At 46.3% G+C, this 27,705-nt stretch overlaps 1 protein-coding gene across 1 annotated transcript; it reads left to right on the forward strand.

Annotated features, from left to right (window-relative positions):
• Positions 1-286: 286 nt before the first annotated feature.
• On the forward strand, positions 287-27,705 carry pkd1b (polycystic kidney disease 1b). The gene is made up of 38 exons (XM_014179459.2): positions 287-689; positions 1,052-1,232; positions 2,897-3,111; positions 3,282-3,400; positions 3,636-3,783; positions 8,514-8,785; positions 8,866-9,639; positions 9,830-9,961; positions 10,089-10,264; positions 10,481-10,605; positions 12,296-16,014; positions 16,161-16,319; positions 17,007-17,144; positions 17,296-17,581; positions 17,681-17,915; positions 18,028-18,178; positions 18,274-18,411; positions 18,532-18,676; positions 18,815-19,730; positions 19,895-20,147; positions 20,402-20,597; positions 20,807-20,974; positions 21,155-21,304; positions 21,402-21,612; positions 21,852-21,975; positions 22,258-22,410; positions 22,532-22,880; positions 22,986-23,091; positions 23,327-23,538; positions 23,764-23,966; positions 24,237-24,434; positions 24,668-24,804; positions 24,920-25,120; positions 25,207-25,381; positions 25,534-25,821; positions 25,971-26,105; positions 26,221-26,535; positions 26,617-27,705. Exons 1-38 carry the CDS (start codon positions 611-613, stop codon positions 27,457-27,459), a joined length of 12,525 nt encoding a protein of 4,174 aa, XP_014034934.2. The 5' UTR covers positions 287-610; the 3' UTR covers positions 27,460-27,705.

The raw sequence follows: 27,705 nt of genomic DNA on the forward strand, positions 1-27,705 counted from the left end.
TTAACTGTCTCAGTCTCTATTGAGTGAGGAGGGGGTTTACAGCATGTAAATAGCTTCACTGGCCTCCTCTGTCCACTGCTCCTCTGCCTGTTGCTGAGAGACGAGCTAGAAGTCACCAGGCTCTCTGAGAGGATAACACAGGCCTTTAAAACAATATGTCCTCCCCCTCCTCTTTCTACTCCGCCAACCCCCCTAGAGATAGGGAAAAGGGCAAAGGGAATGAAACAATTGTGTTAAATGTGGGGAGAGCTCCTGTTTCTGAGAGAGAGAGAGAGAGCGAGAGAGAGAGAGTGAGTGAGATACAAAGTGAGAGACAAAGTGAGAGAATGAGGGACAAACCCCATTACACAACATTAAACTAGTGGAAAGGAGGGCAGAAGTGGATTATGACAAAAGGGTCAGAGAGAAAACAAGTGACATGATGAGAGGAGGAGGGCCATAGCCTATAGTAGAGGGAGCTACAGAGGTAGAGGAACATATAGAGAGACATACTATATGTGGGGGCCAGGCCACGAAATGGAACCCTTTGGAGCTGTGATCATCTCCAGCGTTCTGCTAGCCTAGCCTCCATTCCTCTCCATTCACCTGGGAGTATGACTCACTACAGAAGATGACAGAGATGACAGCTATTGAAAAACTAGCGCTGATCTGGAGCCTGTGGACGGCAGTGACCTTCGCAGCTGGAGTTGGTGAGGATCTTAGTTTGATATCACCCTCCATTACAGGGGGGTGAGCCATAGACATCTTTATGTATTTCTATGGGGTAAGCTTCACTTGCTTTTTGACTTCTCTTCTAAACAGATGTTTGATGCTGAACATTAATCTGGTTTGATATGGATTAGAATGTATCTGTTTTTCCCCCCAATACTAAACATAAAGGGATATAGGCTATCATATAAAACAATAATCTGCTTGTGAGATAACGTGTGCTTGACTAACAAATACCTCTTCCAAATTATACAGAATTTACAAATTAGCAACGGTATGATTAATCATGTTCATATTAATTTAATTGGTAATCAAGTGGCAATGGTCAATGTTGTTCCTCCAGATGAGCACATTTGCCCCAAAGGAGCCCAGGTCCATCTGGCCAGTCTGCAATGCTATTGGCTGTCAGAGTCAGCGACATCATGGCTGGAGGCAAAGGGTATCTGTCGTCAGGTGAAGGGTGGGGATCTAGCCACAGTCCGAAGCACTGAAACTCAGACATTCATCCACAACTCCTTCCCATCGTGAGTAAACAGTTTGTGATCTTTCTAACAGATTTATACATTATATTCTGTCACCTAACTACACTAATTCATTTAATTCCCCACCACCCTCTTTTACATTTTTGGGTATACGGTACCAGTCAAACGTTTGAACAGACCTACTCATTCAAGGGTTTTTCTTTATTTTTACTATTGTCTACATTGTAGAATAATAGTGAAGACATCAAAACTATGAAATAATACATTGAATCATTTAGTAACCAAAAAAGTGTTAAACAAATCAACAGTTTTTATATCTTATATTCTTCAAAGTAGCCACCCTTTGCCTTGATGACAGCTTTGCACACTCTTGGCATTCTCTCAACCAGCTTCATGAGGAATGCTTTTCCAACAGCCTTGAAGGAGTTCCCACATATGCTGAGCACTTGTTGGCTGCTTTTCCTTCACTCTGCGGTCCAACTCATCCCAAACCATCTTAATTGGGTTGAGGTCGGGTGATTGTGGAGGCCAGGTCATCTGATGCAGCACTCCATCACTCTCCTTGGTCACATAGCCCTTACACAGCCGGTTGAAAAATAAATGATAGTCCCACTAAGCGCAAACCACGTGGGATGCCGTATCACTGCAGAATGCAGTGGTAGCCATGCTGGTTAAGTGTGCCTTGAATTCTAAATAAATCACAGACAGTGTCACCACCAAGCACCCCCATACCATCACACCTCCTCCCCCATTCTTCACGGTGGAAACACACATGCGGAGATCATCCGTTCACCTACTCTGCGTCTCACAAAGACACAACGGTTGAAACCAAAAATATTTACTCATCAGACCAAAAGACAGATATCCACTGGTCTAATGTCCATTGCTCATGTTTCATGGCCCAGGCAAGTCTCTTCTTATTATTAGTATCCTTCAGTAGTGGTTTATTTGCAGCAATTCGACCATGAAGGCCTGATTCACGCAGTCTCCTCTGAACAGTTGATGCTGAGATGTGTCAGTTACATGAACTCTGTGAAGCATATATTTGGACTGCAATCTGAGGTGCAGTTAATTCTAATGAACTTATCCTCTGCAGCAGAGGTAACTCTGTGTCTTCCTTTCCTGTGGCGGTCCTCACGAGAGCCAGTTTCATCATGGCGCTTGATGGTTTTTGCGACTGCACTTGAAGAAACGTTCAAAATTCTTGAATTTTCCAGATTGACTGACCTTCATGTCTTAAAGTAACGATGGACTGTTGTCTCTTTGCTTATTTGAGCTGTTCTTGCCCTAATATGGACTTGGTCTTTTACCAAATAGGGCTATCTTCTGTATCCCACCCCTACCTTGTCACAACACAACTGATTGGCTCAAAGGCATTAAAAAGGAAAGAAATTCCACAAATTAACTTTTAACAAGGCACACCTGTTAATTGAAATGCATTCCAGGTGACCACCTCATGAAGATGGTTGAGAGAATGCCAAGAGTGTGCAAAGCTGTCATCAAGGCAAAGTGTGGCTACTTTGAAGTATATTTTGATTTGTATATTTCGATTTTTGGTTACTACATGATTCCATGTCTGTCATTTCATAGTTTTGATGTCTTCGCTATTATTCTACAATGTAGAAAATAGTAAAATTAAGAAAGACTTTTGAATGAGTAGGTGTGTCCAAACTTTTGACTGGTACTGTATGTATCTTTCTGTATAGAAAATCCACTCAGTGGATCTGGCTGAGGGATGGCAGGGGAGAAAGGCCGGATAGAGGCGAGGGTTTGGAAACAGAAAGCCACCCTGTGTGGGACAGGGACAGGGGCAGGGAGAGCCTGGGGGGCTGTACCCAGATGGCCCTGGGTTCACCAGGACAGAGGAGGAACACAGTGTGTGATGGACAGTACCTCTTCCTCTGTGATAAGGTGATTACAGGTGAGACTGCATGGAGAGTTTACTGCATTAATAGGACATTGCAAACTATAATTCAGAATGAAATGTGTTTGTTGTCTTCATAGGGTGACCTAAGGGGTGTAACATTGTCACAAATGAACACATTATATTGCAGTGTGCTAATGGATGTGTGTATGTTTCCGCTCCTGTAGTTTCCCTGCCTTCGTTAGACAGCTACCTCACAGGTATTCCTTTCATGTCGGGTGTGTACGCCAGGTCACAGCTACAAGTCCTCCCTACAGTCCCAGACCCTGACCAAAAGAGAGTGGAGGTAAGTGACATAATATTTCACACTGAGGGAACCGATTATGATACTATTTTTGTTGTTGATTGACCTACTGGACTGCATTCATATTAGGATGTCGTCAGATTTCAGGCAAAACTCTTGATAAGGATGTCTTACCCATGGCATCACCTTGTGTTGGCTTTGACCACAGCCATCAGCCATGCTAAAATCCAATTTAAGACACCCCTTGTGTCTGATGACTTTATTATCATCCCCTCAGATGCTGCTGTTTCCTGGGCTGTGGTTCAGCCATGCTGGCCAGATGGTGTCAGTGGAGCTGGTCAGCCAGCCCAGAGAAGTGTCCACCTTGGTCAGAGTTCAGATCCTCCGGCCCTACTGCAGCCCCCAGCATCACCTGGTGCCCCCAGGTATGAAAAAAAATAACACCACCTTACAGAGGAGGACGTTTTTGAGGTAATTAAATATTTTCAGTCTGGACAAACACCAGAGCTTGATGGTATTGTAACGGCTGTCGTCGGGAATAGAGGACCAAAACACAGCAGGAATGTGGATGCTCATCTTGTTATTTATTTAAAATAAAGAGAACACCAAAATAACAAAACAAAGACCGCACAAACAACAAAACAGTCTTGCCACGCTCACACAGGCAAAACAAGAAACAATCTCCCACAACACCAAACCAAACAATTACCCATATATAGGACTCTCAATCAGAGGCAACGAGAAAGCACCTGCCTCCAATTGAGAGTCCAACCCCCCATCAACCTAAACATAGAAATACAACAAACCAGAAAGAACATAGAAATACAAAACATAGAACATAGATTTATTATTTCTGGGTTTTGGTCCAACACCCTACTATATAAACCATCACCCCGAAACACATAAACAAAATACCCTCTGCCACCTCCTGACCAAACTACAATAGAAAATAATCCATAAACTGGTCAGGACGTGACAGGTATACCAGTAGAGGTATATCAGACCTTTGTTGATGTACTCATAGATACGTTATTTGCATGTTTTAATTACTCCTATAAAAATGGTAGACTTTCAGGTACTCAATAAGATGATTTGATTTCATTACTACTGAAACAGGATCCAGGTGGTAAATATAAATATCCAGTGAATTTAAAAACTGGAGGCCTCTTACACTTCAATGGTGTGATGGGAAAATCCTGGTGAAATGCATAGCACATAGAACAAACAAGGTTTTACCAGATATTGTTCATCCTGATCATACACGTTTTTTACATGGACGATATATTGGAGATAGTATACAACAATTACTTGAAATGATTGAACATTATGAAACATCAAAGATACCAGGCCTGGTCTTCATAGCAGATTTTGAAAAGGTGTTTGATAAAGTACAACTAGAATTTATATATACAGTGACTTTGGAAATTATTCAGAGCCCTTTACTTTTTCAAAATTTTGTTACGTTACAGCCTTAACCTAAAATGGATTTAAAAAAAGAAATCCTCAGCAATCTACACACAATATCCCATAATGACAATATTTACTTAACTATTCAGACCCTTTGCTATGAGACTCAAAATTGAGCTCAGGTGCATTCTGTTTCAAATGAACATCATTGAGATGTTTCTACAACTTGATTGGAGTCCACCTGTGGTAAATTCAGTTGATTGGACATGATTTGGAAAGGCACACACCTGTCTATATAAGGTCCCACAGTTGATAGTGCATGTCAGAGCAAAAACCAAGCCATGAGATCAAAGGAATTGTCTGTAGAGCTCCGAGACAGGATTTTGTCGAGGCACAGATCTGGGGAAGGGTACCAAAAAAATCTGCAGCGTTGAAGGTCCCCAAGAACACAGTGGCCTCCATCATTCTTAAATGGAAGAAGTTTGGAACCACCAAGACTCTTCCTAGAGCTGGCCGCCCAGCCAAACTGAGCAATCGGGGGAGAAGGGCCTTGGTCAGGGAGGTGACCAAGAACCCCATGGTCACTCTGACAGAGCTCTAGAGTTCCTCTGTGGAGATGGGAGAACCTTCCAGAAGGACATCCATCTCTGCAGCACTCCACCAATCAGGCCTTTATGTTAGAGTGGCCAGACGGAAGCCACTCCTCAGTAAAATGCACATGACAGCCTGTTTGAAGTTTGCCAAAAGGCACCTAAAGACTCTCAGACCATGAGAAACAAGATTATCTGGTCTGATGAAACCAAGATTGAACTCTTTGGCCTGAATGCCAAGCGTCACGTCTGGAGGAAACCTGGCACCATCCGAACGGTGAAGCATGGTGGTGGCAGCATCATGCTGTGGCGATGTTTTTCAGCGGCAGGGACTGAGAGACTAGTCAGGATCAAGGCAAAGATGACGAGAGCAAAGTACAGAGAGATCCTTGAGGAAAATCTGCTCCAGAGCGCTCAGGACCTCAGACTGTGGTGATGGTTCACCTTCCAACAGGACAACGACCCCTAAGCACACAGCCAAGACAACGCAGGAGTGGCTTCGGGACAAGTCCCTGAATGTCCTTGACTGGCCCAGCCAGAGCCCAGACTTGAACCCGATTGAACATCTCTGGAGAGACCAGAGCCCAGAGCAGCAACGCTCCCCATCCTACCTGACAGAGCTTGAGAGGATCTGCAGAGAAGAATGGGAGCAACTCCCCAAATATAGGTGTGCCAAACTTGTAGTGTCATACCCAAGAAGACTCAAGGCTGTAATCGCTGCCAAAGGTGATTCAACAAAGTACTGAGCAAAGGGTCTGAAAACTTATGTAAATGTGACAGTTCCGATTTCTATTTTTATAAATTAACAAACATTTCGTGACGCCAAATTGTTGTGCAAAAAATATAAAAATCTTAAATGAATCATTGTTTATTGTCAGCGCGCTGGAGAGGTTCCAACCAACTCAATGCACCATAGTACACATGTCAATCAGAAGCTCCCTCTGGACAGACCCAGCAGTTGTCTTATCTACGGCTGTACACAGACAAGTTATATTTGCATGATTTAGCATAATTAATGAATCATTACCGTTTTGTTTCATTCATGTGACCGACCAATACTGTTTCATAACATGTGACAGAGCAACACCTCACGAGGCTTCTCCTCTCTAAGCTGAGACCTTGAAACTGAGATCTTTCATTTCTTTCTCAAAACAAGGTCTGGGCGTACTGCCAAATTGCAGCTCCTGATAAGTGAGGATTTGAACAGTCAACAACTTGCACGAACACAGAAATAAAAACAGGGGATAAAAACTAGTGTCAATGTTTGCCGATGACTCAAGTTTTTTCTTAAGACCACAATCTGGATCCTTACACTGTGTCATTGAAGATCTTGATCACTGTTCTAGCCTCTCTGGACTAAAATGTAATTATGACAAGTGTACCATATTACTTATTGGATCGTTAAAAAACACAGTGTTTACACAACCTTGTAGTTTACCAATAAAACGGGCAGATGGTGAAGTAGACATACTTGGTATTCACATCTCAAAAAATATAAATGAACTGACCACAATCAATTTCAGTTGAAAGTTTGCAAAAACAGATAAGATCCTTTAACCATGGAGAGGTAAATACTTGTTGTTTAGGGAAAAATCACATTGATTAACTCTTTGGTGTTATCACAGTTTACTTACTTACTAATGGCGCTGCCTACTCCAGACAACTCGTTTTTTAAATCATACAAGCAAAAAAGATTTCATTTCATTTGGAATGCTAAGCCAGACAAAATTAAATGTGCCTATTTATATATGAGTTTAAAGCTTTAAGTATTACCGCTTTAAACCTATCACTATACATAAGTGATACCCCAAAATGGTTCTGTAGAAAGGCTCATCCTAAGAAAGGCTCATCCCTTGTTCAACATTTTTATTTTTGCCTTTATGCAGATTACAACTTCTCATTTCCAACTAATTGAAAATTAAATTTTGTTTACAGTACCTTTCTTAAACAAGCCATACAAAGCCGGTTACAATTTCAGTTTTATCCTCCAGAAAAGATAGAACACATACTACAACAAATATTATGTTTAAACTCAAATTTACTGATTAATAAAAAAACATTCTTTATGGATTTTTTATTTTTTTTCAATTATATTTATTAATGATATTATGAATAGAAATGGTGGAGTTATGTCACATATGCAGCTATAGAAACTATATGGGAATGTCTGCTCAATCCAAACTTATAACCCACTGATTGCAGCATTACCACAAAAATGGAGGAGGCAAGTGGAAGAGGGAACTTGTTTGTCTGCAATATATTAAAGATACAAATTGGCTGAAAATAATTGGCATAAATAGAAATTTAAAGTTTAATTTGAGAACAAAAATGTTGACAGCTGTGCCATACAGGTTGCAAAATAAATGGGAAGAGATTTTCGATGTACTGATTCCATGGCACATGGTCTATGAACTGATACAAAAAACAACACTTTAAGCAGCACTTCAAGTTTTTCAATTTAAATTATTATACAAAATTCTTGTCACCAACTGAAGGCTATATATATGGGGCATACCATACAACAATCTCAGCTCTGTACATTTTTCTGCGAAGAGACAGACTCACTACATCATTTATTCTGGTATATGTAAAATGTACATGTAAAATGTATGTATGTATGTATTGCAGAAAAGCTGTAAAAAAACTAAAAGGATTTGTGTCCTCCAAAAAGGGGATGGGTTAATAAGAAAAAAAAAAAACACCACCTCAGGTTATTAATAAAGATGTTGTTGTATTGGAAGACTTGCCCTGTGTGAGTTTGTGCTGATTCACTGGTTTGTTTTTGTGTTTCCCTGATGTATGATGATCGATCGATCTTTCAGTATGCATAACTGGTACTTACTCTCATTTCTCTCTCGCTCTTGTTCTCTCTCTCTCTCTCTCTCTCTCTCTCTCTCTCTTTCTTTCTTTCTTTCTTTCTTTCTTTCTTTCTTTCTTTCTTTTTTCTTTCTCTCTCTCTCTCTCTCTTGTTCTCTCTCTCTCTTGTTCTCTTTCTTTCTTTCTTTCTTTCTTTCTTTCTTTCTTTCTTTCTTTCTTTCTTTCTTTCTTTCTTTCTTTCTTTCTTTCTTTCTTTCTTTCTTTCTTTCTTCTCTCTCTCTCTTGTTCTCTCTCTCTCTCTCTTCCATCTCTCTCCCTTATCCATCTCTAATTCTCTGCAGGTTGCAGTTCTCTCCTGAACCCGTTCAGTTGTTGCTCTATCACCCCTCTGTGTAACACTACGGGAGGCTGTGCCCTGGGACAGTACTGGTGCCACCTGTTGGAGGCCTGTGTCCCTGTCACCAGCCCCTGCAGTCCCTACAACCAGTCCCCCTCTACAGGGGAGCGCAGCTACCCCCTGCCCCCAAGATACCCTGACATACCCCCCTTCTACCACCTGGTGGCAGACCTGCCGATGAGAGTGGCTCCTTTCTCAGAGCCTGTTCATATTAGTGTATGTGTGAGATGTTCTTATTTACTTTTAAGTCGAATCAATGAAATTCAAATAACTTTGCTTCATTCTCTCTCTGTCAGATCCTGCCAGAGAGGGAGATCAGTATTTACCCCGATGACATCCTGTCCATCCAACACACCGGGAGACCTGGAACCTTCCTAAGTTGCCGCGACAACGCCTCCTCATCCTCCTCCCCCTGGCGACAAAGCTACCTCTCCCTGCAAGGGGCGGAGTGGGGGGGCTGGTGGGAGGGGGGCCTCTCGTCCCCGCCGGATGGAGGGCAGTGGGTGGACGGGGTGGTGTGCGACCTACGGGTGCTGTACGTTGACACACTACACGGGCATGGCTATATTTCAAGTACGGGCCAGAGTGAACTTAGTGGCTTCACTCACATTGGGAACATCAGTATGCCCATAAGTATGACCCCTGAAACCTCAGCTCCTACCCCAGCAAACATTTCTGGGCTTTGTATGATCCATCCTCTGCCTGATGGAGACAACCAGATCCATATATTGGTTGACACTCCTATACTCATTGTGGTTAAAATATTCTCTGGAAAAGGGGCCACCAGCTCCTGGTTGGCTCTGGTGCTCCAGACAGGGGTCCCCTTCCTCCCGTCCTGCCCAGGAGAGTTACCTGACTCCTGGCCTGGTTGTGAGAGAGACTCCCCTGACAGCTGGTTCTCCCACATGTCCCTGGTGCTACCCTCAGTGGGCATCCACACTCTAAACATCAGTGCTGTGAATGGAGTGAGTGAACAGAGTACCTGTGTACAGGTGTGTGTCTATGAGCCGGTGGCTGGGCTCAGTGTAGAGCCACATGGACATCTGAGGATGCTGGTGGACTTGTCACAGGTGAGTTAGCCTGACTTCATCGATAATATAAAGTTGTATTGTATTTTATAGTATTTTTATTTGAAAATCTGTGTTTTATTTGTGCATCTTTGAAAAGAATCTGATTTTCTTTTATTTATTTGTTCTGCTGATCACATCCCTGCTACTGTATTGAAATGATACATTGTCACCGTTTCCTGTTTTTTCTAAGGCATTTACAGCCACGGCTGAGACTGGTTCCTCAGTAAAGTACACCTGGGTGATTGACGAGCTGGATAAGTTTTCTTATGAGGGAGACACCTATAGTGTGATGTTCAAGAAGCCAGCTGAGTACAAACTGAAGGTACTAAGCTCATCCGTTTCATATAATTTATATTAAGATAAAACAACCTTGTTTTTAATATAATACTCATATAACAGAGTAAAGTGGCCCATAGAGCCTCACTAATAACGTGTCTCTGTTCCTCCAGGTGACTGCAGCCAACCCTGTGAGCTCCCAGACCCTAGAGGTCACTCTGACTGCTGACACCATGACCCCTCTGGCCGACCCAGAATTCCTCTCTGTCAAGGAGGTCATCGCTGTGGCCGCACTGCGTCTCTACACTTTCAGGGTCAAAGTTGATGTCTCCCTAGGCGTAACTTTCAGGTTAGGGTCATTTTCTGTTTTCCCAGAAGTATTCGCTTAGAGTGATATTACGTCAGTGAGGGTAGCATATCTGTTTACTCCATATTTTCGCATTAACTACTGCTGGAAGTGGTGTTGGAGGTCCAGTACGGGGCACTCTGTCATCTGGTCTAAGGAGATCCCATCTTTCGGATGAGACTTTAAATAACCCTAAGCTATTGATATTATTTCCTGTAGGTGGTCTTTTGGGGATGGCAGTGCCCAGGAAAACTACACCTTTCCTGCCCAGGACAGGCCAGTGGAGCGAGGAGTGAGACAGGTGTATGTTCAAGACTCTGTGAGCCACGTCTACCTACAGCCAGGTAAACATACCTCTACCAATGTGTAAATTATTGTAATTCATTCTAATAGTGTATATTCTTGCATATCACTCCTCTTTCCATTCAATACAATAGGGCATGTCTCCACTAATCTACAGTGCCTTCTGAAATAATCAGAGTCCTTGACTTTTTCCACCTTTTGTTAGGTTACAGCTTTATTCTAAAATTGATTAAATAGATTTTTTTCCCTCATCAATCTACACACAATAACCCCATAATGACAAAGCAAAAACAGTTTTTTAGCCATTTTTTACAATTTATATAAAAAAAAAACAGAAATATCACATTTACATAAGTAGTCAGACCCTTTACTCAGTACTTTGTTGAAGCAGCTTTGGCAGCGATTACAGCCTTGAGTCTTCTTGGGTATGATGCTACAAGCTTGGCACACCTCTATTTGGGGAGTTTCTCCCATTCTTCTCTGCAGATCCTCTCAAGCTCTGTCAGGTTGTATGGGGAGCGTTGCTGCACAGCTATTTTCAGGTCTCTCCAGAGATGTTAGATCGGGTTCAAGTCCGGGCTCTGGCTGGGCCACTCAAGGACATTCAGGGACTTGTCCTGAAGCCACTCCTGTGTTATCTTGGCTGTGTGCTTAGGGTCATTGTCCTGTTGGAAGGTAAACCTTCGCCCCCGTCTGAGGTCCTGAGCGCTCTGGAGCAGGTTTTCATCAAGGATCTCTCTGTACTTTGCTCGGTTCATCTTTGCCTCGATCCTGACTAGTCTCCCAGTCCCTGCCACTGAAAAGCATCCTCAAAGCATGATGCTGCCACCACCATGCTTCACCGTACGGATGGTGCCAGATTTCCTCCAGAAGTGACGCTTTGCACTCATGCCAAAGAGTTCAATCTTGGTTTCATCAGACCAGAGAATCTTGTTTCTCATGGTCTGAGAGTCTTTAGGTGCCTTTTGGTAAACTCCAAGCGGGCTGTCATGTGCTTTTTACTGAGGAGCTGTTTTGGTCTGGCCACTTTACCATAAAGTTCTACTTGGTGCTTCTGGAAGGTTCTCCCATCTCCGCAAAGGAACTCTTGAGCTCTGTCACCTTCCTGACCAAGGCCCTTTACCCCCGATTGCTCAGTTTGGCTGGGTGGCCAGCCCTAGGAAGAGTCTTAGTGGTTCCAAACTTCTTCCATTTAAGAATGATGGAGGCCACTGTGTTCTTGGGGACCTTCAATGCTGCAGAAATGTTTTGGTACCCTTCCCCAGATCTGTGCCTCAACACAATCCTGTCTCGGAGCTATACAAACAATTCCTTTGACCTCATGGCTTGATTTTTGCTCTGACATGAACTGTCAACTGTGGGACCTTATATAGACAGGTGTGTGCCTTTCCAAATCATGTCCAATCAATTGAATTTACCACAGGTGGACTTCAATCAAGTTGTAGAAACATCTCAATGATTATCAATGGAAACAGGATGCACCTGAGCTCAATTTCGAGTCTCACAGCAAAGGGTCTGAATACTTACGTAAGTCCTTTTCTAAAAAAAATGTAACATTTGCAAACATTTCTACAAACCTGTTTTTGCTTTTTCATTATGGGGTATTGTGTGTAAATCGCTGAGGAAATTGTTTAAGTTAACCACTTTTCGAATAAGGCTGTGACGTAACAAAATGTGAAAAAAAGAAAGCGGTCTAAATATTGTATATCACTCTATCTCTCACTCATACAGATGACTACACACTGACTGTACAGGTCTACAACCAATACGACAACATCAAGCGGGCCATATCACTGAAGGTACGGCCTCCATTAACTCATATACTCATCTCTCCGTCTCCTCCGGTTCCCCTGGTCAACCAGACCTTTCTTCTAGTAGCCTCTTCACACCCATCTCACTACGGAATCCTTTACACTTGGAACTTTGGGGACGGTTCAAAAGAAATCCAAGGATTCCACAGCAAAGTTAGCCATGTTGCTCGGACCACTGGGGTTTATAACATGACTGTGTGCGCTAACAACACCTTGACTGCACTGACAGCCTGGGTGTCCGTGGCAGTGGTGGAGAAGGTATCTGGACTCCAGTTGAGCTGTAGTGGACCCAGTGAACTGAAGTCTGTAACTGAAATCAAGGGCAAAGTGGCTTCAGGTTCCAGTCTTCACTGGGACTGGAACTTTGGTGATGGGTCTGGACATAAAAACATCACAGACAACTCTGTATCCCATGTCTACGAGTCCCCAGGGAGTTACACAGTCAAAGTGACTGTGTCTAACGCAGTCAGCCAGGCTAGCCAGTCCATCCGTCTGGAAATCTACAGGTTGACCATCAGTGGAATTCTGCCATTGGAGTGTTCCGAGACAGAGAAAGAGATACAGCTCCAAGCACTGGTGAACGGGAATGTTTCCATGCTGACTTTCCATTGGAATTTCGGGGATGGATCACCTTTGTCAGTACAGAAGGGAAAGTCTGTTGTTACTCACACTTATTCAAACTCTGGGGTTTTTAACGTTAACGTAACTGTTCTCAGTATAGTAGGATATGTATTTTATGATGCCAACGTTTGCATTGAGGCCCCCATTACTGGGATAACCATCCACCCATCACAGGATGCTGTGGCAGTAGGAAAAGAGGTGTGTTTTAATGCAGTTGCTGCCCCCAAAAGACAGCTCACTGTATATCAGTTTCTGTGGTTCAATCATTCATCCAACAGCTCTCCTATAAGAGGACTGGCTCATCATTGCTTTGTGTACAAGGAGGAAGGGATCCATGATGTTTCAGTGATGGCAAGTAACAAAGTCAGCCAGAGAATAGCCAAAGCCGCTGTTGCTGTGCAGAAGCCTGTGGGTAAACCATCCATAGCACATAGCAGTCAAAGCAACACACTGACTGTCAATGAGAAGATGACACTTTGGGTCAAGAGTTGCCCTGGGACCAATGTTTCTGTGCAGTGGGACTTTGGTGATGGCTCGCCACTGGCAAAGAGTCAAAATGTTTCCCATGTCTTCACTTCCGCTGGCAGGTTTACAGTCAAGGCCACAGCTTCTAATGCAGTTAGCCTGGATTCTGTTAACCTGGAAGTGAACGTACTGCTTCCTGTGTCAGACCTGAAGCTGAAAATCAGTCAGCCATTTGCAGTAGTAGGGGAAAAGACTGTCATAACAGCAGTTGGCAATGTTTCAGGTAACGTCAATTTCTACTGGTCAGTGGATGGCCCTGATACCACTGAGCTTGGGATGTCTTACTTTCAGTATGTGTTTCCTAAAGCAGGTGTGTATCAGGTCAAAGTCACAGCCCAGAACCTGGTGAGCCAACAGGAGGCAGCCATTTTGATTATAGCTTTAGAAAGAATACAAGGGCTTCAATTCTCAAGTCTGAGCCTGACATCCATGAGCTACATACCAACCAGAGAGAGTGTCTTGCTCACTGCATCAGTAACCCACGGCTCCAATGTCACTTACCATTGGCTAGCCAACCAGAGAGGTGTGACCCAAACTGGCAGTGTTGGTGAGCACTTTGTGTGGTTCACTGAAACTCCAGGTAATATATCTGTTGAGTTGACAGCTTCCAACGGACTTGGTAAGACGACCAGCCGTGTTTCTCTAAAGGCAGTAGAGCGAGTTTCAGGGGCTAGAATGTCAACAGCTAGAGACACCATGCCATTAAGGAAGTATATCAACATCTCTGTAACTGTGGAGACTGGATCTGACCTCCAGTATCTCTGGAATGTGAACTCAGACCTTTCACCCTTACAGACCGATGTTCCTTTTCTTCTTTACATGTTTGAGACTCTGGGTTCTTGTTCTGTCAGTGTGTCGGTCCAGAATGTTCTCAGTTCAAGCAACGCCACCAAACATTTCACAGTTCAGGAGGAGATTAGAGAGGCAGACTTTCATGTAGGTGGCAAGACACATCCATTCTTTATAACGTCAAATACTCAAGTTGCACTCTATGGATATGTCAATAAAGGGAATGATCGGCACTGGGAGTGGAACGTTGTTGGGTGTACTGGAGGTGCTGTGGTTTTGGACAACAATCAGTCAGTTTTCTACACCTTTACAGATGTAGGGGTCTATAAAGTCTCTCTGAACGTCTCTAATGGTATTAGCTGGCAGGCAGTCTCACACAGAGTCACCATCCAGGATGCTATTCAGGGCTTGACTCTAAACCTTAGCAGGTCTACGGTCTGCGCTGAAGATCATATTGCTTTTACACCATTCGTTTCCAAAGGAACCAATGTCAGCTTCTCTTTAGCCTTTGACGAAGTTGAGCCATCATATGACCTTGTTGAGGTAAGCTTCACCACCTCCATCCTCCCAGTTGGGTCTCACTCTGTCACAGCCCGAGCCTGGAACCAGGTGAGCAACTCCCAGGCGTCATTGACCGTCCAGGTGGTTGAGAGGATCGGGGGCCTACGATTGGCCAACTGCTGTTCCACTGCTCTGGAAGCTCTAAAGGAGGTCCGTTTCCAAGCAAATGTCATGAGTGGTTCTCCAACTGATTACACCTGGACGATCCAATTAGAAGGGCTCCAGCCCTTACGGGTCATTGGACAGGAAGTGATGTATACCTCACCCGGAAGTGGTTCGTTGTCTGTGGGTGTGATGGCCAGCAATGGCTTCTGCTCTGAAACCCTGAATGAGACAGCCATTGTTCAGTTGCCCGTGGGGGAGGTCACGATTGTTTGTGATTCTACAGAAACCTTTAGAAGCTATAGTGTCAGATTCTCAGTCACAGTAGATGGTGGCAGCAATTTGAGGTTTCAATGGGACTTTGGAGACTCAAGTGAAGGAGTTGTCATCACAAAATCCAAAACAGTGGACCACACATATCTCACTGCTGGAAAATATATTGTTCAAGTCACAGCTTTCAATAATGTCAGCCAGGTCTCCACACAACTGCTCACTGAGGTGAGAGAACTCCAGTGCTCACTCCCTCAGGTCACGTTAGTCCAGGGCCAATCCACAATCCTCAAGTCTAGATCCAGCTACTTTGAAGCAAGCGTAGACATCAAAGGCTGCACCGCATACAAGACCATGTACCTATGGGAAGTGTTTAGGGGGAGTGGCTGTGGAGCTGACAAGACTGACAGCAATCTGGTAACCCAAAGCAGTGGGCACCCAGTAATCCAGAACAGCAGTGGACATCCAGTAACCCTGATTAACCTGGTGGGTGTGACTACACCACTGTTGTACCTCCCTAAGCAGACCCTGGAGGTGGGCCAGTACTGCCTGGGGTTCACTGTCTCTCTCCAGGGAACCCCTCTACGTCTGCACAGGACGTCCAGGCTCTCTGTGGTTCACAGCTCCCTGGTACCCATCATCAGGGGGGGATCGCATAGACTGGTGTCAGGCCACAGTGACCTGATCCTGGATGGGTCAGAGTCCCATGATCCTGATGTGGATCTGGGAGAGGAAGGGGAGCTGAACTACCACTGGGAATTCATCACTGAGGTAATTTAAATCAGAATTAGGAACCCATTATTGCCTTTCTACTATTTAGGTAGAAATTGTTCACTTACACTTATGTTAACTTATATTGCTGTCTTACCTTGATGTTTTCTCATAATTGTACCAATGGTATCCGTTTCTGCCTGTAGAACTCTACTGAGTGGTCGTCCCAGGACCAGGGTCAGCCTATAGGGTATAACAGCAGCAGGTTGACTGTCCCCAGCAGGAAGCTACAGCCAGACAAGTTCTACCTCTTCACCCTCACTGTCCAAAAGGAAGGGAGGAGACCTATCTCTACTACACAGTCTGTGAGTCTCACATTATCTCTACACACCACAATATCTTTATGCAACGAAGGTGGTTCAGTGAACCATGCACTGTAAATGGGTTGCTGTGAATTTGACAGTAACTTACAGGCAGCTAGTGGTAAGTAAGTTACTGTATTTCATATTGCAGTACAACTAACTATTGGTCTATTAACTACTTTACCAACTGGTGATGTCATCCCACAAAAACAGGCTGAAATTTCAGCCGGTCCTTTCAAACAGCTCTTACACTACAAGGGCTTTTTCACAGCATTATTCCAACCTCATAGTGTGGAAAAATATATAAAACAGAAGAAAAACAATTTTTCTGACTGCACTGGGCCTTTAACAAAGGTTTCCAAACCCGAAGTCACTGCAGGGCAAAACAGACAAATGGTCAACAATTAAAAGTTTAAGACTAGCTGCCTCTCCAATCTGTCCCCTATACATTTTTATTTGATGGGGCACTACTACCACATACCAGTTAAACTGGTACCGCATTCTCACTAACGGGTGCAACAAATATAGCCTCTTACAAGGCAAGCCCCAAAATATGTTAATGAGACAGAAATAACAATACCATGCACCTGCTAGTGGTCAAAATTACCATATAAAGTTTTCAGTTTCAGTGTGGTTGTGTTATGTTTATTTGACAGTATATTCATGTCAAATACTCCTCCATGCCTCTAGGTGGCGGTATCTAAAGTTGCACTGCTTCCTGTAAGTGTGGAGTGTGTTTCCTGCAGTAGTCTCTTTTCTTTTCGTGTCAGCCAGAGTCGCCCCATTGTGCTCTCTGGTCGTTGTGATAAGTGTGGCAGCCATGTTCAGGTAAGTTCCCCTCTACGTAGCTAATTGGCTGACCTAAACAACATTTACCGTTTGTGACAAATTAAATAAAGTCAGGCACCATCAGCTGTCATGGCTGCTTTATGTAGGACTTATGACGGAAAGTTTATGTATGGTCTTTCTCTTTTCACAGTACAAATGGAGCGAAAAGGATCAGAACGGCATGACCCTTGACCTGAACGAGGTGACCACTACGGGCAGTCTCTCTCCTGAATTGGTGGTCCGACCGGGGGTGCTGCAGGAGGGGTGTAACTATACCTTCACCCTAAATGTTACCCACCCTGCTGGGGGAAGATGGGGGTTTGCTAGCCTGACCCTCCTGCCCAACCCTCCACCCCATGGAGGGGTGTGTACTCTTAATCCAGGTCCTGGGGAGAACATACGCCTGCTGGAGACTGTGGTCACATACAACTGTTCAGGTAATAGAAACAAAGACTCAAAGATACAATCAAATCTTCTTTTGGTGTCTTTGCCATGTTTTACCATGGTGTACCAGATGTTCTGTATCTACTCTATAGGTTGGCTGGATGAGGATAGTGAGTCCCCCCAGATTATCTATATTCTCCAGGTGGCATCATTATGCCCAGGCTGGGGCCAAGCCTGTCCCCTTCTCACCCTCTACAGGGGTACCCAGCGTACATTTGGCAGCCTGGTTCCTCTGGGGGAGGCGGGGCCAGAGAAGGACCAGTCAATCATCTCTGTGATCCTGCAGGTAGAGGACCACCTGGGGTCAAAGGTCACAGCACTTAACAGGTGAACTGAAGATGAGTTTAAAACTGAGAATGCAGGGAAGAGGTTCTGACCTCAAGAGACCTATTGAGGTAAATTGTAAAAAGACAGTTTATGGATGCTTTTGTTTTTTCAGAACTATAACAGTGCTGAGACCTGTGGATGGAGATGGGATCACAGAGTGGCTGAGGAACAAGAGCCAAACCGAACTATCGGGTTTACTTCAACAGGGTAACCCACAGCAGCTCATTCCTTATTCCATCGCCCTCACCAGCCAGCTCAATCAGGTATGAACGTTACCTTTGTCTTTACCTGGCTGTGTCTCTCCTCTCCTTAATGCTATCTTTCCTTTACCTGTCTATCTCTCTCCTCTCGGTCACAGGTGGATCAGACTTTGAGTGAGCAGGATCTCAGGTACAGGAGGGAAATCAGGGGGAATGTGACGCAGGCGCTGGCCTCTCTGTCTGTGTACTCTCTACAGGATGCAGCCCAGATCAGCTTAGCCCTGGCCCAGTCCACTGTAGGTAACCTGACCATCTACACAGACGGAGTTTGTGCCATAAAAGCCTGGCAAAAAGACCCACAAACGATACAGATTTCTCCTCGATGCCTGAATGCCCCTGTGTGTTGTCTCCTGCAGGCAGTCCCAAGTGAGGTGGTGTGTGAGGGCTGTCAGGAGAATGTTCTAGAATCTGTTGGGAGAATGATCAGGGTTATGGAAGAGCAGACGGGACTAGAAGACGACGCAGCCATAGACACGGGCAGAAACATCCTCCATGTAATAGGTACTGTATCAACTTCTGAGTGGGATCGACGGTTGGAAATGCAAGGATAAAAGGTGGAGGATGCATGCTCATAGAGCAAGGACAGGAATTAGTCCAAGGTTTTTGACCAAAAACTGTTATTTCTCTCTCTGTCTCCAGGCAATTCGTTGGCTGCTGTGTCCGAGTCCAAGCTCGTCTCCTCTGGTCCTCACACTCACTCTAATGTATCTGAAACTGTAGTGTCATCCCTGGACCATGCCAGGGCTCTCATGCGTGTTCTGATGCGCTCGCGGCCACGCGATGAGGAACCCCTCTCTCTCTCTGCTCCACAGATCAGTGCCGTTGGTTACCATGGAAACCCCTCGGAACTCCTCTGCACCACTGATCCCTCGGTCAACACCCGCCAATCAAACCAGTCCAACAAATCGCAATTAAACCCTGACAAGCCAGAGTCAAACCCAGCACATCCGCCCTGCCAGTTCCTCATTCCCTCCTCTCTCAGTGCCCAGCTCCAGCGTCAGGTCCAGGGATCTGAGGTGGTACAGATTCTCCTGGGTTTGGAAGGGGGGTCTGAGTTCTTCTCAGCAGCCAACCCACCCATTTCTACTTCTCTGGCTGCCATGGAGTTCACCACGCCCCAGGGACAGCCCATACCCATTGCTAACCTGGACACTGACAGATCTATCAGGGTTACTTTGCCCAAAATATATACTGTAGGAAGGATCGGCACTGGGCATCGGGCTAGTGGTGGGAGTGGAAGTGGGTCTGGGTCTAGATCTGGTGGTATTGACAGAGACGAGGGAAGAGCCCCAATGGTTAACTTTACACTCCGAGCCAAAGGGTGGCTGGATTTTACAGTGAGGGCAGTGAAGAATATGGATCCCAATGCTGGACTGTACATCTCTTTAAACTTCAGCCTGCTTCCAGGAGCTTCTCTGGTGGGCTCAGGACATGTGAGAATCACAGTGGCCACCCAGCCAGGTCATCCTGCCTCCCATGATTCCCTAGTCAGAGAGCTGACCCTCTCCCTCTCCAGCCAGTCATCCATGGAGGACACCATCTTCCTCTCTCCTCTGTAAGTGTTCTGTATCTAGACAGTTACGTTTTCCAAAACCTTTTACAAGTTGTTTACACAACAGAATGTTGTGAGGCCTGATTTTCTTCTATACATGGCGTATGATGACATCACAGTCATTTACTAATGCAGCTTGTTTGTCTATTATTTCTCTTCATCTCTAGATTTAACAGCACAGTACAATCTCTTTTTGTGAACCTGACATCCAGTCTGAGTGGAGCTCCAGTCCAGGCCTCAGTGTGTGTGTTCAGCTCTCTGTGTCAGTACTACAGCCTGAGGGAGAGGCGCTGGAGCACTGAGGGCCTCCGGCCACTGGAGGGCAGCACCCTCCACTCAGCACACTGCCTCACTCAGCACCTCACCATGTTCGGGGCCAGTCTGTTTGTCCACCCAGACGCTGTGGTGCTACTGCCACCGGTATGTTTGGGATACTCCTCCGGTTAACACAAGAAATGGTATAGCTCATTTGCACATACAGAGAAAATAAATGTCAGCTGCCTTAGATAGATGCACATACATGCTGAAACGTTAGAGCGACACAGGATTCTGAGACATGATCATACATTCAAGATGGCCACCTGTTCACCCACCTTGGAACACAGCTTTGAATTGGAACCTCTACTGATTCTACTCATCTGTATTATATGTCCCCCTCCATCTCATCACCCCAGTCCAGTGGTCCAATGCGTAATGTAGTAGTGGGGATTGTGTGTGCTGTCCTGGTTCTGATCCACTTCCTCCTGGGTCTGATCGCCCACAAACTGGACCACCAGGAGAGCCTGAGACTATGCCATGTACCACTGTGTGGGCGACCTGGACGCTACAGCTACAGAGTCCTGGTCAAAACAGGCTGGCGACGAGGAGCAGGTAAGGGACTCGCAGATCTTAAACGTCTGGGTAGGTGTAAGCAATAGATCCACTTATTTTCTGTCATATAGCTGACAGTTTCACCTATCCAGTCCAGTCCTAACATGTGGGAGTGAACGAGGGTAGAAGAGAGAGAACATCTGGCTGAGAAAGCATCTTGTTAAAGTGAAACGCAAACCTGGTTCACGTTTATTTGTAATTCCCATCAGGCACGACGGCCCACGTGGGCATCATTCTGTACGGGGTGACTAAAAGCGGTTCACGCCACCTGCAGCGGGAGGGGGCGTTCCAACGAAGTGGTCTGGACCTGTTCCACCTGGAGACGGACAGCAACCTGGGAGAGGTGTGGAAGATACGCCTCTGGCATGACAACACAGGTAACAATGACAACACAGGTAACTACTGTAGTCTCGCATTGCAAGACTTTGTAGTCTTGTATTCACTCACCTACTGGAACACAAGGAAAGTAGGAGATCGAGGCTCCAGGTAGTAAGATTCCAAACAGGTAACACAACAATACCTGTGTGTGTGTGTGTGTGTGTGTGTATGTCTACCAGGTCTGGACCCATCGTGGTACGTGCAGCATGTGGTGGTGTGGGACCCTCAGACAGACCACCTGTTCTACTTCCTGGTAGAAGACTGGCTGTCTGTGGAGAACGACAGGAACGAGGGAGGAGGGACAGTGGAGAAGGAGATGTTGGCCTCCTGTAAGTGCTACAACTCTCTGTATCTGTCTTGACACTCAGGGAGAGCATGACCGCCTCCAAACAGATTTCTCTCTCTCTCTCTCCATCTATCTCTCAGGTCCGGAGGAGCTGTCTCAGTTCCAACGTGTTCTCTCCTCCCAGCTGGCGTTTGGAATGCTGGAGCGCCACCTGTGGCTCTCTCTGTGGGAACGCCCCGCCCACAGCCGCTTCATGCGGGGGCAGAGGGTGACGGTGTGTGCCCTCCTGCTACACCTCTACCTCGCACTAGGGGCATTGTGGTACGGGGCTGTGGGCACAGAGGGGCATAGGTAAGATGGCAGTCTAACCAGAATATTCCAGGTGACAATAGTGTACACAATAGAAGGTTCTTGTGAAAGTGCTCAGGTGGGATTCAATCAATCTCGCACTGTGGACAACTCACTGCGCTGAACAACAACATTGATGTTTTGCCTGAGACTCTCTACAACTCTTTGTTATCTGTCCCACATACTCTGCATTAACTCTGTTAAGTGAAATAATCAGCCATTTTAAGGGTGTTGTGTTTTAGTGTACCGGTTTCGGCCCGGTTGCTTGTAACCTGGGAAACGGTTGCAGTGGGGATGACTATTGCCATCCTGGTGTTTCCTCTCCAGTGTCTCCTCTGCTTCCTGTTGCGAAAGACTCACAGCCAGGTACCTCTCCTACATCTCTCTCTCCTTCTCCATCCATTTTTCCTGTTGCGCCGTCAACAAAAATAGTCCTATGACTGCCTATTAAAACACATTGTTATCATTTCTATCAATAAAAAGCTTAGTCAATCAGGGGTCAATGTGATAGCGTATTGTATATTTACTCTGTTGATTTGGAAAGTGCTTCCAAATCAACAGAGTAATGTGAAAAGTCCTTGACAGAGATGATGCTTGGTTCAGCTACAAATGTTGGGTTGGGTTTAACTTTCCCTGTGTGTGTTTCAGGTAGCGGTGGATATGTCAGTGCCTCCATCCCCTGTGTGTCAGTCAGTGGAGATGGGCGTCTATCTCGGCCAATCAGATCTTTCCTGCTCCTCCTTCCTGTCTTTGCCTGGAGGACCTGATCCATCAGGCCTGGATGGAGACACACCCTCTTCTGTAAGAGTGCAAACTCTCACGTGTCAATGCATGCACATACACAGATACACAGCTCTTTCTGATTCTCTTGTGAAAGTTGTAAACTGAAAAGGCTGAAAGCTATCTTTTTCTTCTCTGTTAGCTGATGGGAAGCAAGGCATTCAATGCTGAGTTCTGGAATGCCACTAACCTGGGAGTGGAGAAGGAGGGAGATGGCATGACCCGGTGGCCCTCCTGTGACAGCCTCACTGTCCTCCCAGGGCCCTCCTGGGAAATAACCTCTGACCCCTTGGGATCATCCCTGGGTCATGCCCGTCTGCTGAAGAGGAAGAAAGCCCTGATGAAGCTATGCCTAGCCTCACCCCGATTTCTCATCTCCAACCCCCCACCCTCCTCTACTGCACCTGTGGGTCCATCCCAATCCCTGTCTGGCCTGCATCCAGACCACAGCCATCGACACAACCTGCAACCCAATGTCCTTACCCTGTCTGGTGTGTGTGTGTGTGTGTTTGTGTGTGTGTGTGGGTCCCATATGTGTTACTATGACTCCTGTGTGAATACGTCTAAAATAATTGTTGTCTCTCATGGTGTTTCAGAGGAGGACCTGTTGAGGTCTATAGCAGCAGACACAGGAGTGTCCAACAGTCCCTCAACATCAGACAGTGGCCGCTACTCCCCCTGGACCACCTCTCTGTCCCACAGGTAAGACCTGCCTGACCAGTACACTCTAGACCTAAACCCCAGATAATACCGTATCTGGGCCTGTCTACAGTATATGCTCTGAATATAGAGTCCTCCTCTCCTCTTTCACTGGAGATCAGAGTTGATCTGACTGGACTAGATAGCAGGGAACAACCAGTCCTAGTAATTCGTATAGCACTGTTGCCTGTTGGCAAAGAATACTTCTGATTCTTACTCATCTCTCTGTGGGTTTTAGCCAGAGCCGGGGCAGCTCCTGCAGTGGCTGGTCTGAGCTGAGTGTGGACAAACCACTCTATGGGACAGAGATCCACAACCCCCCCTGCTCTCCCATCTCTCTGTATGGGACAGGGCTGTTTAGGCCTTCCTCATCCCTCTCTGTCTGCTCCATCGCCAGTACCTTCCTCCCCAGCCCCTCCCCTGACTCCATAGACTCTACCACACGCATAGGTGAGTCACTAACACTGACTTATCCTAACTCTGTAACGATTCCCTCCCCTTTATGCCAAATGTATTACTATGTGGATGTGAGAGTTCGCCATCTGAAACTTTCTATGAATGATGTCTATTTTGCATGAAAATCCTCTGAACTATCTGAATATTCATATCAAACAACTTGATCATATTTGCAGACATCATAGAGCACAGTTTCTTCCATGTTTTTCACCCCCCCAGGTGTGGCCCGTGGCAAGCCCAGCTGGCTGCTACCTCCCTGGGCACTGCAAGTAATTTACCCCCTGGTTGTGTTGTTGCTGGGAGCCTGCCTGGCTGTAGTAGGCCTCTATGGGAGACACTTCTCCAGCTCTGTGGTCCTGATGTGGCTCATCTCAGCCCTGTCTGCCTTCCTCGCCTCCGCTCTGCTGCTGGAGCCTCTCAAGGTAGGCAGATAGAGACATACACACGGGAGGCTCAATAGTCAATGCAACAAATTGTCAGCAATGAATGTTTTCACCATACCGGAGAGAGAGAGAGAGATACGCAACCATATGGCTTCTATATTTCCTGTAGACCCATGTGATTGTAAAACGTAAGTTGCTGGCTTTTAATCTATTGATATATTTTCCGTCTAAGAGGGACTAGACAGGTATGCACCTTATAACCTTTACTAATGGTTTTGGTAATTTAACCCTTGTATGTCCTCTCCTCAGGTGTGTGTGCAGGCCTTGTTCTATGCTGTGGTGTTAAGGCCTGTAGACCCCGAGGTGAATGATCGGCTGGGACAGGAGACCGTTATTAAGAGGGAGGGGGGAAAGCAGGGGGGCAAGGTGCACCCCCCTTGTGGGTTCGGCCTACTGCAAGCCAAGGAGGAGGCCAGGAAAGTGAGAGCGCTACGATCCCTCATGAAGGTAAAACAGGAAACAAAAAAACAGCTCTCCTTCTTCCTTATAGTAACCTCTGGAAGGAACATATGTGGTGTACTGTTTATATTCCTAACCACCTAGTAACATTTGGTATTGTACTGGAATTAAAATAACATGCATCTTAATTCTTTATCTTCCCTTCTCCTCTCTTGTTCATTCCCTCTGTATACTCACTCTCTCTTTCACTTTCTCTCCTCTCCTCTCTCCCCCCTTCCCAGCACTGTGTGGGCCACATGTTGTTCCTGTTGGTGGTGTTGATGGTGAACTACCAGGACAGTGTTCAGGAGACCCAGGGAAGACTGCTACACTCTGCCGTCAAACACTCACTGACCACCAACCTCAACACCATCACTGGGTAAGGGCTGCATGTGTGGTGTGTGTGTGCATGTACCCTGTACTGATTTGTGTATTGGTGTGTGTGTGTGTGTGTGTGGGCTGTGTCCACATGTATCTCTCTGTGTTGGTTTCAGGTGGGAGGGGGCGTGGCAGTGGATGGACAACATCCTGGTGCCACACCTCCATCAGAACCCCTCCCTCCACCTGGTGGGGTTACCACGGATATGCTGTATACACACTCCAGACCATAATAATGGAGTCTTTCTGGGGAACAGCAGTTTTACCACACGCCAGCTTCTCTCTGGCCTACACAGCACACACTGGACCACAGCACAGTGAGTCACACACATACGCACACAGACACACACCAGTTCCACGCAAATGATCCTACATGATTCGTTGTACTCTTTTCTTCTCTCAGGTTAAAGGCTGTGTCCATTGACTTCACCCAGTACCACAGAGAGACTAGTCTGTTTGTGTGTGTGTCTGTTCTACTAGAGAAGACCCAGATACACACAGTCATCTCCTCCCTCTCCATCCATCCTCTACTCATCCCCCCATCCTCCTCAGGACCAGACCTGCAGATTGCACTCATGGTAACATTTGATAAACAATTTGTTTATATAAAACAACACTGTTATTCCCATTCATTAGGGATTGCAAAAATGTAAGATTGTCAATAGGTTCCGTTCTGAGACACTCAGTTGGCCACTCGGTTTAGAAACCTTTCTCCCCCTCTCCCCCTCAGGTGCTCCTGCTCCTCTCTGCCCTCCTCTTTCTGGGGGTGGAGCTATGGGCCATGGCTACTGACCGTGCCCACTACGTGCGTCAGGGCTGGCGCTGGCTACAGTTCCTCCTCGCCTCTTTGTCCCTGGCGACGGCCACGCTGCGATTCTGCTTCCTGTCCCAGGCTGCTTCCTGTCTGTCTCAGCACCGCTCCAGACCAGACTCCTTCACCGAGTTCCACAGCGCCGCCCTGCTGGCCAGGAGATCCACACAGATATCATCCATACTGCTCACTCTGCTGGTACTCAAGGTACTGGACAACTTAAAGATAGTTCCTAAAGAATGACATTATTGGAATAGTTCCTAAAGAATGACATTATTTGAATAGTTCCTAACTCCATGGGTTAGGAATCCACATTTTGTGCCACTACCATCAAATTGCAAAAATGTGTGTTTCAGATGGTGGGTACTCTGAGGTACGTGCGGAGGTGGGTGGTGTTTGGTCGAGTGCTTCAGCGGGCATGGAGAGAGATGGCTGCTGTGGCTCTACTACTGATCTTACTGCTGCTGCTCTTCTCTCACACTGGACACATGGTAGGAAAAGGAAGGTTATGTAATGTAACCAAGGTTCTCTGCAGGAATATGTGAAACACAGCTCACTCTATGGAAATATGCATTTCCTATTCATGCATATATGTTTGTGTCTCAGCTCTTCTCCAGGTCTGTGGATGGGTTCCTGTCTGTGTACCAGGCTGGTGTGTCTGTGCTGTCTGTGCTGCGTGGTCGCCTGGTCCTGCAGAGGCTCAACAGGGCTCACCCTGTCCTCGGACCCCTCTACGCCCTCTTTCTACTGGGGCTGGGAGGTTGGCTGCTGGCCCGTCTCTCTGGAGCTGTTCTGATCCGCACATACAGGGTTGTGCAGGCTGAGATGTACAGGCCAGCCATGGAGCCCCAGGACTACGAGATGGTGGAGTTCTTCATCAAAAGACTGAAGCTCTGGATGGGACTCATTAAGGCCAAGGAGGTATGGAGGAAACTCATTAATTAATTTGATTAATTACAAATGGAAACTTCTGAAATCTGCCTCCCTCCCTTCTCTCCACAGTTCAGACACAGGGTGAAGTTTGAGGGCATGGTGGTGCCTCCCTCCAGATCATCCCAAGAATCCTGTCTCTCCACCCTCTCATCCTCCCTCTCCTCCCCCCATCCCCTGTCCTCCGCCCTATCCCTGGGTTCCGAGGACTCGGGTATGTCCGACGCGCCGGGCTTAGACATTCAGCTCAACCTGGACCGCCTGCTGTCTTGCGTCAACGGTCTGCTTTCACGTTTCGACCGCGTCAACCAGCTGACTGCAGACGTTCACGGTCTGGAGACCCAGCTAGAGGAGGTGCAGAGGAAGAGGAGGCCGCAGGGACTTGGAAGAGGAGAAGAGACAAGAGAAGGAAGAGGAGTAGGTGGAGGGGCGATGGGCAGGAGGACAGCTCTGCTACCCCCTCATTCTCGCATCTCCCTCCCTTCTTTTCCTCCTTCTTTCAACCCCATTACCCTTCTCTCCTGCCCTCCCTCCACCAATCCCACCCACCCTCGTGTTCACAGCTCCTACTCTGAGTCTGTCATTCTCCAGCTTCACCCACACCTACCCAGGGACACTCACCTCTCCAAGGTAACCAAGCCCACACAAAGAAGCCCTGGCCTGGGCTTGGGCACTGGGCCTTCCGGGTGTCCTGGAGCCAGGCAGTTTCCTAGACGTCGAGCCTGGCACTCAGGGAGTTCTCACTCGGCTGATGCAGCTCAGAGGCCCCCCCAGGCCCCTGGTGGAGGTGGTAGTGGGGTCAACACGAAGGCCAGGCCCTGTAGCGAGGAGGGGGACAGGAGATGCGCCAGTGAGGGAGTGCCTGTGAAGAGACGGGCCTGGATCTCAGAGGGGCCTGAGACAGACATAGACTGAAACTGAAAGAGGGACTGAGACAGAGATGAAAGTGCCTATTACTGTGGGTATACCGTATCTAGTGTATGAACCTCTAAGGTTCCAGCTATGAATTGCGCAGTACTACTTCAAGAGACAAGTTTTCCCACTGTTGTCTACCTCTTTACTAGTGCTTCTGCATTAGGTATTCTACATACGTATGCTGAGGTTGTATACCTTGTACTTCTTGTGTATCTACTGTATAATAAACATTTAAATAGAGGATTA

The sequence above is a fragment of the Salmo salar genome, chromosome ssa28, assembly GCF_905237065.1.
Source record: "Salmo salar chromosome ssa28, Ssal_v3.1, whole genome shotgun sequence".
Classification (NCBI taxonomy): Eukaryota; Metazoa; Chordata; class Actinopteri; order Salmoniformes; family Salmonidae; genus Salmo; species Salmo salar.

What these genes read in the sequence shown, in the direction of transcription:
- pkd1b (XM_014179459.2), top strand. Translation starts at nt 611, where the DNA reads ATGACAGAGATGACAGCTATTGAAAAACTAGCGCTGATCTGGAGCCTG. An exon ending in GCATCACCTGGTGCCCCCAG is followed by an intron (nt 3,784 to 8,513) that starts GTATGAAAAAAA and finishes AATTCTCTGCAG; the next exon opens with GTTGCAGTTCTCTCCTGAAC. An exon ending in CCTCTGGCATGACAACACAG is followed by an intron (nt 20,975 to 21,154) that starts GTAACAATGACA and finishes TATGTCTACCAG; the next exon opens with GTCTGGACCCATCGTGGTAC.